This window comes from Apus apus, chromosome 10 (genome assembly GCF_020740795.1).
Source record: "Apus apus isolate bApuApu2 chromosome 10, bApuApu2.pri.cur, whole genome shotgun sequence".
NCBI classification, from domain to species: Eukaryota; Metazoa; Chordata; class Aves; order Apodiformes; family Apodidae; genus Apus; species Apus apus.
In genome coordinates this window covers 6,855,075-6,872,555 of record NC_067291.1, presented here as the reverse complement: position 1 = coordinate 6,872,555, position 17,481 = coordinate 6,855,075, and the positions used below count along the sequence as shown (strand labels likewise).

At 37.5% G+C, this 17,481-nt stretch overlaps 1 protein-coding gene across 2 annotated transcripts in view; it reads left to right on the top strand.

The window, feature by feature from the left end:
• The window catches only part of CHRFAM7A (CHRNA7 (exons 5-10) and FAM7A (exons A-E) fusion), a 35,808-nt gene extending 21,297 nt beyond the window's left edge, over positions 1 to 14,511 (top strand). For both annotated transcript variants that reach the window (XM_051628601.1, XM_051628602.1), the window contains 6 exons: positions 6,007 to 6,086; positions 7,284 to 7,451; positions 7,840 to 8,034; positions 8,122 to 8,208; positions 8,835 to 8,944; positions 11,078 to 14,511. In XM_051628601.1, coding sequence (XP_051484561.1) covers positions 6,007 to 6,086; positions 7,284 to 7,451; positions 7,840 to 8,034; positions 8,122 to 8,208; positions 8,835 to 8,944; positions 11,078 to 11,596 — 1,159 coding nt within the window. In that variant the 3' untranslated portion in view covers positions 11,597 to 14,511. The remainder of the gene's footprint in view (positions 1 to 6,006; positions 6,087 to 7,283; positions 7,452 to 7,839; positions 8,035 to 8,121; positions 8,209 to 8,834; positions 8,945 to 11,077) is intronic.
• Positions 14,512 to 17,481: the final 2,970 nt, after the last annotated feature.

Below are 17,481 nucleotides of genomic sequence, written 5' to 3'. Positions count from 1 at the left end.
TGGCCTTCTTAGCCACAAGGGCACACTGCTGGCTCATGGTCATCCTCCTGTCTACCAGGACCCCCAGGTCCCTTTCACCTACACTGCTCTCCAGCAGGTCAGCCCCCAACTTGTACTGGTACATGGCATTTTTCTTCCCCAAATGCAAAACTCTACACTTGCCCTTGTTGAACTTCATCAGGTTTTTCCCCGCCCAAGTCTCCAGCCTGTCTAGGTCTCTCTGAATGGCAGCACAGCCTTCTGGTGTGTCAGCCACCCCTCCCAGCTTGGTGTCATCAGCAAACTTGCTGAGGGTACATTCTGTACCCTCATCCAGGTCGTTGATGAAGATGTTGAACAACACCGGTCCCAGTACCGACCCCTGAGGGACTCCACTAGTCACAGGCCTCCAACTAGATTCTGCCCCATTGACTACAACTCTGACTTCTTCCTTTCAACCAGTTCTTGATCCACCTCACTGCCCGATCATCAAACCCATACTTGATCAACTTATCTACAAGGATGCTGTGGGAGACAGTGTCAAATGCTTTACTGAAATCAAGATAGACCACATCTACCGCTCTACCATCATCTATCCACCTAGTAATTTCCTCATAGAAGGCTATAAGGTTAGTCAAACATGACTTACCCTTGGTAAAACCATGCTGACTGCTCTTGATGACCCCCATGTCCTTGATATGCCTAGAGATAGCGACAAGAACAAGTTGTTCCATCACCTTTCCAGGGATGGAGGTGAGGCTGACCGGTCTATAGTTACCCGGGTCCTCCTTCTTGCCCTTCTTGTAGACTGGAGTGACATTTGCTATCCTCCAGTCCTCAGGCACCTCTCCTGTTACCCATGACTTAGCGAAGATGATGGAGAGTGGCCTAGCAATGACCTCGGCCAGCTCCCTCAGCACCCTTGGATGCATTTCATCCGGACCCATCGATTTATGGATGTCCAGATTACTCAACCGATCCCTAACCCAATCCTCATTTACCTTGGCAAACTCCTACTCCTACCAGTCTCCTGTTTACACAACAGAAGGTCATATTTGCAAATACTTCATAAACAATGACGTTCTCCTTACCACCAATTCTAGTTAGGTTTTGAGAGGTTATTAGAAAACACAACTTTTCCAGCTTTGTTTAATGGCACAGGTAGTGATAATTTTGTCTTAAATTATTTGTTTGGTCTAAATATTTTCCAGTGAATTCAAATCTGAGTTTTGACTGCTTGTCAATTTTAGTTTGGATTTCACTAGAGGCAGGATAGATAAATACTGTAAGTACGTTTGCATTTTCCCATGTTCACTTCTGGTTTCACTCTTTCTTCCTGCTACAAAAGTAATTAAAACATTTGCTGCTTTCCTTCAAGCTATCTGTTCTGAGTTGAGCTTATTTTAGATTGCCATCAATCCACTGCAGAACCTTTGGCTGATATTGAGAGATTCTTTGGCTGCACCATTATATGCTATTTCCCAATGAAATTTATAAAGATATTTTTTAAAGATATATTTATAAAGATAAAGCATTGAGAGCTGTCTGCTTTTTAATAGCTTGCCTTCTGCAGTTGGTGGAGGCACGTGTGCTGTTGCCCAGGTACTGGAAGGACCTTACATCTGCTTTGTGCATGTTACACTGTCTCTTTTGGGGTAGCCAGGGTACGTCCTTATTTCTTTGCCCGTGCAGATGACATGAACATACTGTCTTCCTGAGAGCTTTTTTCCTCTGTGTCTCTGCCATACGTCTGCAAAGACAACCATGTTGTGTTTTTCAATCTGATTCCCCCTCCCCACTTCAGGAGCTGCTTTGTGTGTTTCTACGAGACCTAGAGAATAGCTGTACCCAATATGTCAGCTGCAGGGACGCTCCCCTTTGCCATTTGATGATCACCTTTATGATCAATGTCACTGTCACATGTATTGTTGAATGGCAATGATGAAATAACAGCCCCCAGTGACAGCATTTGTCAGCCACTTGGTACTTCTCTCCAGGGCCTAAGTTACTCCTTTGGTCGCAGCACGCAGCAGTGCTTCTCTCAAAGGTACCAATAACACTAAATTATTTGAGGTGATCTCCACTGGAGTTCACCATAATTATTAACTGCATTATTAACTGCCTGTCAAGATTACTTCTTGTTTCTGGTTTAAGGATTGCAATTAGCTCTTCAGTTGTCCTTACACCAGCCTAAAAAAAACTTTCAAATGCTCTGCACATGAAATGGAGCAACATACAACCTGGGCAGGTATTTTTTGCAACATTAATCTTGATTAATGTATTTTTCAAAGCAAATCTGTTTTTTTGAGCATTTATTCTGTAAATTACAGCATTCTAGGGAGAATCCAGCAAATCATGCATTCATTTCTATTTGGCTGAATAACACAGTGCATGCCATGAAATGGGTACTCTACAACAGCAATTTGGAGGATTCCAAAAGAATTAATTATGACTCTGAGAGCAAGTTTCAGTGTATCTGAAGATTTACCCTTAAATATTTAAGTATATCCAAAATGAAAGGGTAATTTTTTTTAGAAGTTAGTAATATTAGTATATCCATGGTAACTGTAGCTGACGTGCATCATAGAATGAGAAGAGTAACTTAACCTGAAAAACTGAAAAACCTGTATTAACAGAAAACTATTGTTTTCAATCTTGGGACAGTTAATTATGGCACAGTCATGAGGCAATTATTCAACAGTGTTTCTATTTCAAACACATATTTAATCCAAAATCTTATTCAGAATTTAGTTAGAGGACAAAGCTATTTAAAACAAATTCTTATTCCTGTATGAAGGTGCATTGGGAATGTTAAGATATTCTCTTAGAGTGACATGGTATTTTGAGATTGATGCTTTCAATTTCTATACACTTAACTAGGGACATGCATCTGCAGTTACAAATAAATTAATTAACTATAAATTCATTTTTCATTTTAATGAATGCATGTCTCACTATGTCTTGAGTCCTTACATATCTTGCTGCAGCCTAGTACAGAGAAACTCATGGCAGCTGTATTAAATTTTACAACCAGCCTATTGTGAAGGGACTGGGGCCAGTTCATCTGTAGCTTTTTTGAGGGAAGAAAATATTGGCCTATGTACAAATTCCAGGATTGATTGTGTCATTGACATGCATGGCTCTTTTCCACTTTGTTAATTTATTAAAACTGCTAATTTCTGGTGGTATTATTTTCCAAATGGACACACAGTATTTGGTACTTCACGGAATAACAAAAATTCTGGTAGTTATGCCTTATTTCTCCAGTTTTATAAACCTGAGACTCTGCAGATAGGTTCCAGTGCTATTATATATGCTAGGTAGAGCATCATCATCCCAATGTACTGCAGTATCTACTTTCAAGTAGTTATACCCTGAAGAAGAAATGTAACAGAAATGTTTTTCTGTCATTACATTTGAGTGCAAATTCTCATCAAGAAAAGGCTTGCTGCATTCCCAAATTGGTGCATTCCCAGCTGAAGCAGTGCATTTCAAAAAACAGTTGGAAGCACAGTGTATAAAACCACAAATGCTCCTTTTTCAGAAAAAGAATCATATTTGAGTCTGACTACCTCTTGATACTCTTATGAAAGGCAGTCAGATGGCAGTGAGACCTAGATTCCTTGATCACTTGTGTCTTTTTGAAATTTTTAAGGTCTTAGAAGCAACCCTTTGATGCTTAACTGTTAAGAATTGTATTTCTAGTAATGGATATTTTTACATCCTAAATTTGACTTCTTGTTTGAGTTTCATCACGTAGCCCGTATTCATTTCAAGTCAAAGCAATTATTTGTCTATGTCTAATATAGAAACCTCTTGCAGAACTTTTAAGTCTGATTTTCTAAGGAAATAAGACACGCATGTGAGTGCACACCTGTGTGAATAAATGTTTGTATATGATCTTTCTTGCTGTCCCTTTCCTCAATGTCCTCTGAGTCTACTTCTGCCAAATTCAGCAGTGCAATCAGTAGATATCTTAGTAGTACAAGATGAAGAAAGAGAACAGTAAGTGCTACAGCTGGAAGAGAAGCTTCAACATGAACTCAGACAATCCAGCCATGAGCTGGGAAGCTGAAGGAGAGCAGCCTACGTTAGCTGTAATGCCTTAGAATTGAATTGCCTTTTCCCCTAAAAGTACTAGAATCCATTCTTGCTGCATACACAATATTTACTTTTCTACTTAGATTTCAAATTAAATAGTTGCAAATATTTTCAACACAGTGAGAACCTTCTGCTCAACACAAGAAAAAGTGCAGCTCCTGATGAGCAAGTACATGTTTGGATTTAGTTTTTTGTTGTCTGCATATTTCACAGACCAGTCCAGATCTTTTAAAAATGTAATTTCTTCAAATACATAAGGGGAAAATAAAATGCAAAGTAACTATGACCAAAATAATGATGGCTGTATTGCAGCTTTTGAGATACAAAATTTGCATCAGAATAGATAAAATATTAAAGTCTCCCCTTTTTTTAAAAAACAAATAATATTTCAATACAAGTTTTCCTGCTGGAAAAGGATACCATTTATTATACTCTATTTTTCTCCTAGAATTATGAATATTTCACTTCCCCCATCTCAGATTCTTACTGTTTTGGTTTTTTCAATGATGTTTTAGAAGGTGATTAGAAAATTATGGACACTAAATCACTAACAGGCAAAGAGACATCAGAGACTTGTCATGTTCGTATCAACATAGAGACAACACAGGTTTTTATATCAATAAGAGAACTGCAGCAAGAGACCAGACCTCAAAGCCTGTGCAACCTCTCTTGCTCTGCCCCCAAGCGGCTGGGCCTGTATTTGCCATGTGTGCCAACCCCTCCCCTCAAGGCGACTGGAAAGTACAGACAATACATGGAAGTATGCTGCCTTTGTCTCATTTTGCTTATCAGCCCACAAATCAAAGCCCAAGCAAGGAGCCTACATCTATAACCAGGGCCAACAGCCATCAGATGGGAACACAACACAGCAGCTACTGAAAATATTTGTGATACAAAAATGATTCACTGCTAGTACCTTCCCACTACATTCTGTGCAATTTAATCTAGGCACCAATTTAAATAACTGTGACAATCTCTTGAATACCTGTACATCCCTTAAGGATGTACAGATCAGATTCTGTAATACCTAAGCAAAAAACCTGCAGTAGTAAATGGAACCATGAAATAGGGCACAATACTACATAAGGATATATCCATTGCAAGGCTAAGTAATCTAAACATCTTCCATAGAGTGATTTAAGTTAGCAAACTTACTGAACTTCAAGAGTTAAACCTAGAATGCTTGTTTCATCTAAATATTTGAAAATAGGTTGCTTCCCAGCTAGAAGTTCTTAAAATTTTAATGCCTAGTAAATTCCTCTGTAATATTGTCAGATGTGGCTGAGATATTCCTTGGCAGTAGCTGCCAATTCGTAATTGGAAGCACTGTCCAAGAAACATGATGATTCTTTTCTAGAGACTTGTAAGAATGGCACATGAGGGCAGTCCTGGTCAGCACCACTACAGGGACATCTCTACTATGGTTTCTATTTTTTGCTGGACCCAGTTTTTCGGTTACGAAGTAGATAATGAAGGCTGGAGCTGTATTAAACACTCTTATGTGAGATGTAAAATAACATTCAGCCATGAAAAGGGGTAAGATGAGACACTGGAGCACCCATCTCCTCTGTATTTATTAGCTGCTGTTAATGTAGACAGCATGAGAACAGATTTCCCTGTACAGTTGCTTAAGAAGTTGTTACAAAGTGCTTACTTTCCAAATGGAAATCAATAGAGCCAAGGCACTGCAATGAATGCAGGTAAGCAGGAAGAATGAGGTGGCTCAACTTTACTTAAAATGGTTGATCAGGAGCAAATCCAATAGTACCAGGGCCTTTAATCTGAGTCACAGAAAACTGGTGACAAGAGAAAAGCTGTGAAGTTTGGGGGGAGAAGTAATTCTTTTATGAAGAACAGATTTGTCTCAGATATTCTTCAGCCAGTCTAAGGGCATATAAGCCTTTTTTTTTTTCTTCCCTATTCTAGTGCTGATGAAAGATTTGATGCGACATTTCACACAAATGTTTTAGTCAATTCCTCAGGACATTGCCAATATCTGCCACCAGGTAGGCTGTTTTCATGTCATAAATTTTGATAACTCAGACTACTTATATGGTGTGGTTTCAAATTGACATAAATTCTATGGCATTTTCTTTATTTAACTAGCATCATCTGATAGATTTAAGCCTACATGCATAACGAATTACATCACTAACATTTTTGTATGTATGAAAACCATCATAAAATATAAATTTTTAAATTGCAATTATGCAGATTCTTCTGCCATAATGCACTATTTCAGTGTGGAAGTATAAAAGAAGAAAAAAATAAAAGCCCTGAAGAGAAAAAGATACTGTTTATTAAAGCCATAGTAATGCCTCTGCGTAAAACTGTATTTCATTAATTCAGCTGTTTCTTCTATTAATACTTTACCTTTACAATAAGATGCTTAGTAACGTCCTGGATATATCTTCTATTTGAAATTATTCACTGGATGCTTCATCAAAATAATTTTTAGTCTGAGAGGATAATAGCCTGTGTTTGATATTTATTTTATATCAGACATATATCACTGACTCTCTGGATTTATAGCAGTGAAGTACTGTTTCTGTTCCCAAACTCAATTAGCATAATCCTTAGAATTAACTCTTCCTAGAATCTGAATTTTAGAAACTACAGTAATAGAGCCAAGTGCTTTCCAGACAAGTTAGTTTTTCCATCTAAGATCTCCAGAGGATTTCAGGGGTTTGCCTGATGTTCTTTTGATTTAAGATGCTCCATTTGGTGGAGGTTTTTCAATTCAATTCTAAAAGCTGCTAAACGACAGGGCCTGACTCAACAAGTGAAAAGTAAGAAGCTGGCCTTTCTGAATAAATCCAGGTCATGTAAATCTAATAAGACAGCAAATAATCTTTCAGGATTTCTTATCCTATTCAGTGAAAGAAATAAAAAAAAACAGATTGCATATTCTGTGTAATTTCTTTCTGAAATACAGTATCTCTAAATCTCTAAATATTCTCCCACTATGTGCCAAAATGGAAATGTAGTTCAAAAATAGTTTATAACATTAACACATTAATGGTGCAGTTCTTTCCCTTTTCTCTGACTGATTTTTCCATTTACATGTTATGACATAACTGAAACTAAATATGACTTATGAGTGAAAAACAGGGGACACAATGTAGAACAAAGTCTGATTACAAAATCTACATGAAATTATGTGGAACAAGCATTTAAATTAAGTGTTCTTGTTTAAAATCTAGGCATATTTAAAAGCTCATGCTACATAGATGTGCGCTGGTTTCCCTTTGATGTTCAGAAGTGTAACCTGAAGTTTGGATCCTGGACTTATGGAGGCTGGTCCTTGGACTTACAAATGCAAGAAGCAGATATATCTGGCTATATTTCAAATGGAGAGTGGGATTTAGTAGGTGAGCTCTCAATTACTTATTTACACTGTGAACTCGCAGTTTTGTCTCCATTGCTGAAATGGATGGAGTAATGATTGGGAAATAAAGATGGAAATTAAATTAATAAGTTATTTAGCTAGTGGCATTTGAAGCTCTGAGAACATATATAAGATGAAAATAAATGTCTAAAAGTAGGTAACAAAATTGCTGCTTGAATGCAGTATCTTTTTCTGATTTTCCTTTATTATCCAACAAAAATGACTTAATTAGAAATACAGCTTAAAGTAGGAGTTTTAGCTATAGCAAAACTTAGAAAGCTACATTTATCCTTTTTAAAAACAATCACTACATATTTTATACTGTGTATTCATATTAATTTCTTGTTTTCTTCCTCTTCCCTCCTATACAGGAGTTCCTGGGAAGAGAACAGAGAGCTTCTATGAATGTTGCAAAGAACCCTACCCAGATGTAACATTCACTGTAACTATGAGACGTAGGACCCTCTATTACGGACTCAATCTTCTTATTCCTTGTGTACTGATATCAGCACTTGCTTTGTTAGTTTTTCTGCTTCCAGCAGACTCAGGAGAAAAGATATCACTTGGTAAATGCTTAACAGGATATTGTAAATATAACCAAACCAAAAGAAGTTGCTACTGATCTAATTTCATACTTAATGGTTATCTTTCAGGTATAACAGTTTTATTGTCTCTCACTGTCTTCATGTTACTTGTGGCTGAAATTATGCCAGCAACATCTGATTCTGTGCCCTTAATTGGTAAGCTAACTATGGCTTTTCTTCACTTTGATTTTTTGTCAAATGAGGTGCAGTGACTTTTGCAGTAAGGCAAATTACCACCTGTCCAATGGCCAACAGCAACTGAATTAGAAAAATGTTGCCAACTGATGAGAGGCCCTGATGGGTGTTATCCCTGTACAACTTCTGTGCTCTCTGCTCTTAAGAAAATACAGAACCTATGTATATGTTGGGAAATCATAAAGAAGTCACTTTTCCATGGAAAAAGTATTGACAAAATTGGTCAAAGTTAAGGATGATCAAGTCTTCCCATTGTAATTCCTCTAGCAGAAAGATAAACTTTTCATAAGTACTGGCCACTCTCTACAATACTGGTGAAAGAAAATTAGAGGACAGTTCTTCTGAGGGTTGCTTAGAAAAGGCAGGTGGTCACTCCACAGAGACAATTACTAAAGGCTGGCAATCTACTCAAAATAAGAGTTGCTCTTTCTGCTTTTGAGAAATCTTTCACAAGTACCTAAAGCAGCATGTGTAACACTACACAGGAAAAAGAACACCATGTATGCATGCATTTAAATACCCCTTACAATAGCTACAAAGCAATATCAGCCAAAGTATATTGCTGTAATTATCTGTTTATTTTGCAGCTCAGTATTTTGCCAGCACTATGATTATTGTTGGTCTGTCTGTTGTTGTCACCGTTATTGTTCTACAATACCATCATCATGATCCAGATGGGGGGAAAATGCCTAAATGGGTAAGGCTTGATTTTCATTCACTATCTATTTCACAAACGTTCAGATCAGGGATGTGATAGAGTAGCTAGTGACCGATGTTTATTTCTTACTGTTAAAAACATATAAATCCTTTATAAATGTTTTGTTTTGAGAAGTAGTTTCACCATAAATGAGATGTCCAGATACATTTTGTGTTAGCCTCTTAGGGACTGTGCCTCTGTGAGAGAGAAAATGAATACACCTCAACTTGCTTCTGTATTCAGACTCTCCTTCACAATAGCTAGAAGCAACTTATGATTTTGCTAAAACTTAAATATATAAATGAAGGGAATCTTCAAATAAGCTGCAGATGTCAGAAGTGAATCAGGTAGAAGGAAAGAGTAAGGTGCTGATGGAGATTATAAATGCATTAATTACACTGCCCTCAAGGTGCAGCTGCTACATATTTAGCTGCTGTGCACACAGAGACATCAATAACCTAAAAAAAACACCTGTTAAAGATGGCTGTTAAAGGAAATGAAGCTTTCTGAAAGTCCTTATCCTTACCTCTCTGGTCCAAAACATCTGTAAAGAGCAAAGAAAAATTACTTTTCTAAGCACAGAAGACTTTCTTGATAATGTACTTCTAGGAGTGGTTGTTTTTACAAGAATATTACACTGATATTGGATTGCTAAATATTAATGAGTATCATCAGCTAACTGTCCACTCTTCCTGCCTTCACCCAGCTCGTGGCAGCAGCTGGCATTACCAAAGACAGAAAGACCTTTTGCTTCAGAACAATGAGTTATTTTTATCCTTACTAGCCAAGAAGAATGTGCATACAGCAGTGCCCTGCAGACAAGAGATAATGAGATAATCCCTGGCCTATCCTGGGATAGTGACTTTAAAATAAATTTCAATGAAGAGAGAAAAAGGTATCTATCTTTAGAAGCACGTTTGAGGACTGAAAGGGGACAAATGTTTAGTACTGAACCAAACATCCTCAAAAACAGAGTTTTTGAGGTTGAGGAATGAGCTTTAATATTGAAAAGCAGAAGTCTGTTATTTGGATGCTGGTGAATCTTGGATCAGGCCCTCAGTTAATCGAATACTATCCTCCTTGGTGAAGCTTGGTAGTGTAAATACAATAACAGGGCAAAAATCTGTCTCTGGTTGGAATGTTTGCCTGGATATTTCACCTACTCTGAGTGGCAACCCACAGTCAGAATAAACGGAGCAAATATAATATTAACTATGGTGTAAGACTTACGTATTAGATGAGACCACAGTATTTCATTAGTGCTCTGGAAAAGAAAGACTGGAATTATCTCTTAAAATCTAATTGCAATAGATTACAGAAGCTTGCATTTGAACTGGAGCAGTCTCTGGCTTGCCTGCACCTTCTGTAAGGCTGCAGTAAGGCAATGTGGAAAACAATAACATGATACACAGAATTACAGAATCATAGGATTGTCAGCGTTGGAAGGGACCTCTAGATATCATCTAGTCCAACTCCCCCACTAAAGCAGGATGGTCTGGAGCACATCACACAGGGCTGCATCCAGGCATCCCTCCCTGTTTAGTATAATCAACACAGTGATTAAATTTGCAAAGTACTTTTTAAAAAAATCAAAATAATTTTTCTGTCTTTTTTCCATTCTATATGCAGCTGTTTTCCAAAATCTGCAATTAACTGTCATGAAAGCAACATGAGAACAGAGACAAAACATTGTAAATCTTGGTGGTACCCAGTCCAGCCTAGCATCCATTTTAGCAGCCCCTTCCAAACAGTAATGTAATGTGAATTTAATATTAGAGCACAAATATGAGTGAAAGAATTGTAATGTATTGACTACAATCTAAAGCAGTGCTATTAAGACTATTAAAAAGGAAGCCTTCTTCAGTAAGTGGGTTTTTTGGGGTTTTTTTGTGTTGTTCTGTTTGGTTTTTTTAATCGGTTGTTTCTAGTAAAGGTAGAAAAGGCTGACGTATTGCTGTACAAGTGTAAGGAAAACTCAATGCTACAGAGATTCCCACCAGAGGAGGGGGGATTCTCACTAGTGATAGTCAGCCTTGAGGCAATCAACAGTCCCCCAAGGCTGGAAGAACACTGATAGCACCCAAAGACAGTGGCTGTGGGAAGAGATGCTTATTCTTAACAATTTTCTTTCAGACAAGAGTCATCCTTCTCAACTGGTGTGCTTGGTTTCTGAGGATGAAAAGACCAGGGGAAGATAAAGTGCGTCCTGCCTGTCAACATAAACAGCGTCGATGTAGCCTGTCAAGTGTGGAGATGAACACTGTGAGCGGACAGCAGTCCAGTAATGGGAACATGCTGTACATTGGGTTTAGGGGGCTGGAAGGGGTTCACTGCACACCCACCACTGATTCAGGGGTGATCTGTGGGAGGATGACCTGCTCACCAACAGATGAAGAAAATCTGCTGCACAGTGGACACCCCTCTGAAGGTGACCCAGATTTGGCTAAGATCTTGGAAGAGGTCAGGTACATTGCAAACCGATTCAGAGACCAAGATGAAGATGAAGCCATCTGCAATGAATGGAAGTTTGCAGCCTCTGTAGTGGATCGGCTCTGCTTGATGGCTTTTTCAGTCTTCACAATCATTTGTACAATTGGTATTTTAATGTCAGCACCAAACTTTGTAGAAGCTGTCTCTAAAGATTTTGCTTAACTCCTAACTACAATCTGATTCTCTGAAGTATGATATGTAGCAAATAAGAGTGTTTTTTGTTTGATGGCTTGTTTTTATTGAGTCTACTGCTTCTCATGTCTGCTTTCTTTTGACCCACTGTCTGCTCCCGAGTTCCTTTAGGAAGAGTGGCACCATTTCAGAAGGGAAGCCAAGGATCTGCTTGGGCTACCTGTGTGTGGCTTCTCTGAGCACTCTTTTGAGAGAGATGCAAAGTGGCTGCAGGTCCCTTTAGAATGACAGGTTATTGCACCACCATCTCTTACACATTTTTTAACTGGCTATTACAAAATAGCAGATGGGCAATGCCAGAAATGTCACTTCTTCTAAACTTTGTTATAAAAGATAGAAGGTGGTCCATCTTAACTCACTGAGTGATCATAAACATGTTTAGGAGAGAATCAAATCCAAAAACATACAAGTTCAAACAGCAGACAGAACAGGGAGAAACAGTTCCTTTTTCAGTTACTGCTTCTTACCGAGTTGTAGCACATAGCTTTCCAGCTCACTCAATCCATCAGACCCACAATTCCCTCCATGCACTTTACATAGAGCATATGTGACTTCACAGGATTCTGAATTTGTCTTAAATTCAGAAAGCTAATACACCATATAATTTATTCTTCTATAGCTTTCTGGATTTGACTTGAATGTGGCCTGAACTCTAAAACAGGCTTCACAGTAATTTTTGCAGTGTTTATTACTTTTTCCTTCTCCCCAGAGAGACATTCCTTCATTGATCTTTTTAATTATCAAAGATTTATGATGCCTTTATCCTCACTTCTTTAAAAATCAAAACCAACACATACTTGTCTATTTACTGTTAACCAGACTCCAGTATGGAAAAAGTAACCAGGTGTCTTGTACAGGGTTAAGCATAAATGAAGAATCTAAAGCAAAAAGAAGCCACTAAGTGCTGAGATCAAGGTTTTAATATAAAAACGTAATGTTTGATCTGTGGTATGTATGGCCTTTTACAGACCATCTTCTGTTAAGTCACAATAATGTCTTTACAATAAAACTGCATCTGTTCTGCTCAGTTTATCATCCAGAGAGCACTAATGAATAATAAAGCTTTCTTGGGTCTGATATAAACTATGAACTGTACAGATATGTCTTCATATACACACTGCATATACGTCCAAGGAAAGGTTAAGACTTAAATACAAATTCTCTGAAGTCTAGACAGACATTTGCAAAGGTAAATCTAATAGTTCATCGCTTTGGTAGTTTCTAATTCTGAAATCCATTCTCCTGTCAAAAACTGCTTAGCTTTCATGTGACTTTGATGTCTTAGTGAAAAGGCCTGAGCTGAGAATACCAGGACCCAAAACTTCATGTGTACAAAACAGCTGAGGATTTGTCTCTTGCTGGCACACCAGTATTCCTGACCAGTGATATACACGGTAAAAGATGTGAGGGAGGATTACTTTAGCAATGACTGCTTGCTTTATCCTACAGAATCTCGACTTTTTGGCTGAGACCTTCAGAGACACAAATGGAGGCCTCTTGTTCTACCACATTTTTATTGTGAAATAAACTCAAGGCCTCGGTTTACCTCTTAAGGTGGATTAAAATAAAGAGACTAAAATGTTTATTCTCCCTTGGTAACGGTTTCCTTTTCAGAGTCAGCTCCCCTGAAAGCAGGAGAACCAAATTTCTTGTAGCCCAGAGTCACCAAAGGTGCAGTCCATCACCTGAGCGAACATCTGGTTTAAGCACCATCATGCCAGAGAAAATGGCAGGAAGTGTAAAAGGAAGACAGGATATTTTTCAAAGTTTTTGCATTCTGTCTTCCTGAAGGTTCATGCAGAATCTCACACCACAAAGACATAAGCAAAGCATTCAAATCCTTCCTGAAAGCTCATCTTGAAACTGTGTCTCAGTTTTATCTGTGAAAAACTTGTATTTTCAGGAACAATTATTAAAAATTGGCCATGCAGTAATTCCTTCAGGTAGTTTCTAGGTTGTAGATTGCATATGAATAGGAAGCTATGAGTCCAAAATATTAAATGTGCATTTTGTTCATTTGTGAATAACTACACATATCATGTGATATGTGCTGCTCTTCTGTGTTTCTAGACTAGGCTTCCTGATGTGAATGTTGATTTGCTTTGGTATTTTTTCTTTCTGCAAGTATCCCTAAGTACCTACATCAAGTGTTCCATTTACTCTTTGTAAAATTTTTGAGATCCTCTCGGAGAAGATTTTTTCAGGAAGAAATGAAGACTTTTGGGGACTATCTTGTAGAATGGGACACAACTATTGAAATCATAATACAAGATGCATGCAATATAGGAAGCATGAGTACCCATCTTTCCACCAGAATCCATTTTCCGTAGAATTATGTGTATATGTTATCAGTAGAAATCATCTTTGCTAAATACAGGAGTTCTTTACAGAAGGAGAAAGCAATTTACAATTTGACAGTAAACTTCATTATCAATGAGAGACATGCCTATGCTTGAAAACTGGAGACTAATATTTGGCCTTTAGTGACATCCTGCCAAAATCTATAACACTGTCAAAGTTTGTCATACTGTTAGCAAATACCAGGTGATAGACAAGGCAGCTGTAAGACACCAGCATCATGCCCACACTACTGCCTTTATCCTTGGTAGGGTTAAGGAAAATGCACCAAAAGGACAAGCAAATTCTAATTTTCCTACTGTTAACACAACCTGTAAACATTTGGTAATAAGATTATTATAAATTTTAAATACAACAGTGACAACTTCTCAGTTATGTTCTTTTATATCTGTGAGCTGAATTTCTCTATAACCGAGCTGAGCAAAATTCGTATGCTTCTTGTCATCTTGTGTGTGTCTTAAATATATTTGTGTATGTGCTAAATGATATTTTGATCTAAATGCTGGGAATAAAATATTTATTTACAATTCTGGGCATAGAGATTAAAATTAAATACTACATACAGTATGTGTATATAACATTAAAGACTCCATATTGATAGTAAGGATCTGTAGTAATCTTAAGCGTCCAGATAGTGGTTAAGCAAGTGGTTCATCACAACTGAGCTATAACTTGTCTGACAAATTCAAAAGCTCACTTTAGATCTCTGCTGTCATGTACAGTACTATGTGTGGACAATGTATATTACTTTTTCTGGTTTTATATTGAATTGTACTGAATATTTAAAAGGCATTTTGATATTAAAAAAAAATGGTGTTAATGCCAAAAAAGTTCCAAACATAAAATTTTAAAGGGTTAGTTTTAAATGCAGATAAACTATTTAAACAGTACTTAAAATATTGCATTATTTTATATGGGAATTAATAACACTATGTAAGACTTTTTTTAAAGGTTTATTTAAATTCTCTGTACATTATCTCTAGCTGCAAGATGTAATCTCAGTTCACCTGTGACAATTCAACTTGTCACCCTCTCTAACAAGAAGAGAAGGTAAACCAAAGTCCCAGATTTTCTTTCCTTTTGTTACATTATTTTTTACATTAAGAAACACTGCATAAAGGGCATTAGAAAGAGATGTTACATCTGCCAGGTACTGATTGTCATATAAGCAATTCGATACCTTTTCTGTCCAGTACAAATAAAAGATTTAGATCAAGAGACTTTTGATTGTTTCTCATTATGCTAAGATGGAAACAAACTCAAATGGCAGAAGACATGAACAGCCATAAAAGAAAAATGGCTTTAGACATAGCAATATGGGATGACAAAGGTCTTTGTTAATGAAAAAACCATTCATATCCTCCTAGCAAACCAGTTCCACACCAAACATATATTACTTCAGTTTTACAGAACTGTTCAAAACCATTTTTCCATAGAAAAGGAAACAATTTAAAAATTAGTTTCATGCTTTATATACATGAGCAGATCCAATGTCATTGCCCTGTGGGTGCCAATGGCCACCAGAGCACTGGGGCTTGTGGCTACAGAGGGTAACAGTATCAGCAGTCCATTATTAATCCTGTAAGAACAATCAGAGTATATTTTCTCTTTCTCTTCAACCCTTCTTAGCCTAACCTCCTGATACTAAAATATCAGTAAATTTTAAAAGGTCGTGAACAGAATCTGCACATTACAGCAAATCTAATCTGACAATCAAAAAGAATCTGAACAGGACTACAACCACAAATGAAAGTAATTCACTATACATTTTGTTACATTGCTGCTGCATAAAAGAAAACAACGTTTATGTAACAGTTATTTGTGCTATTAAGCAATTTGCAGATGACGGTATAGAGAGAGAATAAACATCCCTCACACTCCAACGACCACATTCAAAATTGCAATTTATTAACAAAACATGCAAGTATTCAAGTCTGAAAGTTAGCATTGGTGTCTTATCTATACCCTCATTGTAAAGCTATCACTAGTAAATCACTAGGTTTTCAGAGCTGCAATTATTTGTCCCTATAATAAAGCTATACAGGCATAGCAATTTGAACTCCAAAATAATTTGAACTATCTGCATGTTTTCACCTTAAAAAACCCCCAAAACAAAGACCAACAAAAATTTAAGTGCTGTGACATGATATAATGATACTTTGGAATATGCATACATGAGAATTATGTCCACAGAGGTTTTCCTCTCATCTAAACAATTCAGTATATAATCCTGGGCCTCAGTGTCTGCAAAAGGCAGAGAAATTGTTTCTACTGAGTCCAGAGATCTGGAATCAGGACCATATTCAGCCCAAAAAACCCACACAGTTGTCATTTACATACTAATCTGGTTCATGGCAGACATGCAAATGAATTACTAATAAGCCAAATATTAAATATTGATATTAAAATTGCTTTAGGCTTTGAAACAAAAAAATCTGCATCCCAGAATGAGATATATGCACAACATCGCTCAGAAAGATTATTTTACCTCTCAGTATACAAGGATTACAGACAGCTCTGAAACATTCCCATAATAACTTTGTTACTATACAATAATTCCTGTTTTAGACTGCTTTTGCTGACACAGCACATTCACTGCTCCCTGTCCTTCCTCCAACTTCTGGTCAAGTGAAACTTAATTAGCAGACTACTTTCATCAGAAGACATGTTACAGGACCAACATTCAGGAAGAGTGTGTAAGTTTAACCTTTGACTCAAGAGAGGTTGCAGTGACAAAATTTGACACTGTTGTGCCAAACTGCCCCCTAGAAAGAACACTCTCCAATGGAGCCTTCACGCCACCAGCGCAGCACAGACGCCTGTCACAGAGGAGGCCTTCACAGAGGGCAGCAACATGCTTGCAGGGCAAAGCAGGCTCGCCAGCTCCACTGTGCTGTATGAAAAGTGAGTGAGTTTTCCTGGTTATTCCAATTATGCTGTCTGCGTGGGTACAATGAGAATACGCTGCCTTCACTGGTTAGTGCTCAGCTCAGCTTGAAAGATACATCTTTCTTTTGATGAGGTATCAAGAGAGACTTGGAAGTGATGGATAGCAATATACAGCCCAATCGGTCTTTTCTTGACTATCAGAAACTGGCTGAAACTGAACTGAGCCAAAACCAGGTTAACAACATGCATGGTTGTAGTTCTTTCTTCACTAAGAAGTTTTAAATTCTATTGAAGTTAAACTGCTACATTATTCTCTGCAGTTGATGTTAACACTCATTCATTATCCTACCTGCAGTTAGCAAAGACCTGCTGTAACATTGCTTACTGATACTTTACACACTATCAGTGTTGTTTAAAATTCAAAGTATTGTGCAGTGAAGAGACTAGAACAAAGGACAAGCTGCCAGAGTATTGAATTTTTTAAAACAAGCTGTAAAAGGTAAAAAGGACATATGAAGGACTGGCAGAGAAAAGGGAGAAGAAGGTTTGATATCATCATCAAGACAGAGCTGTGACATGTCATCGCTACCAGCTCTGTCCGCCAAAGC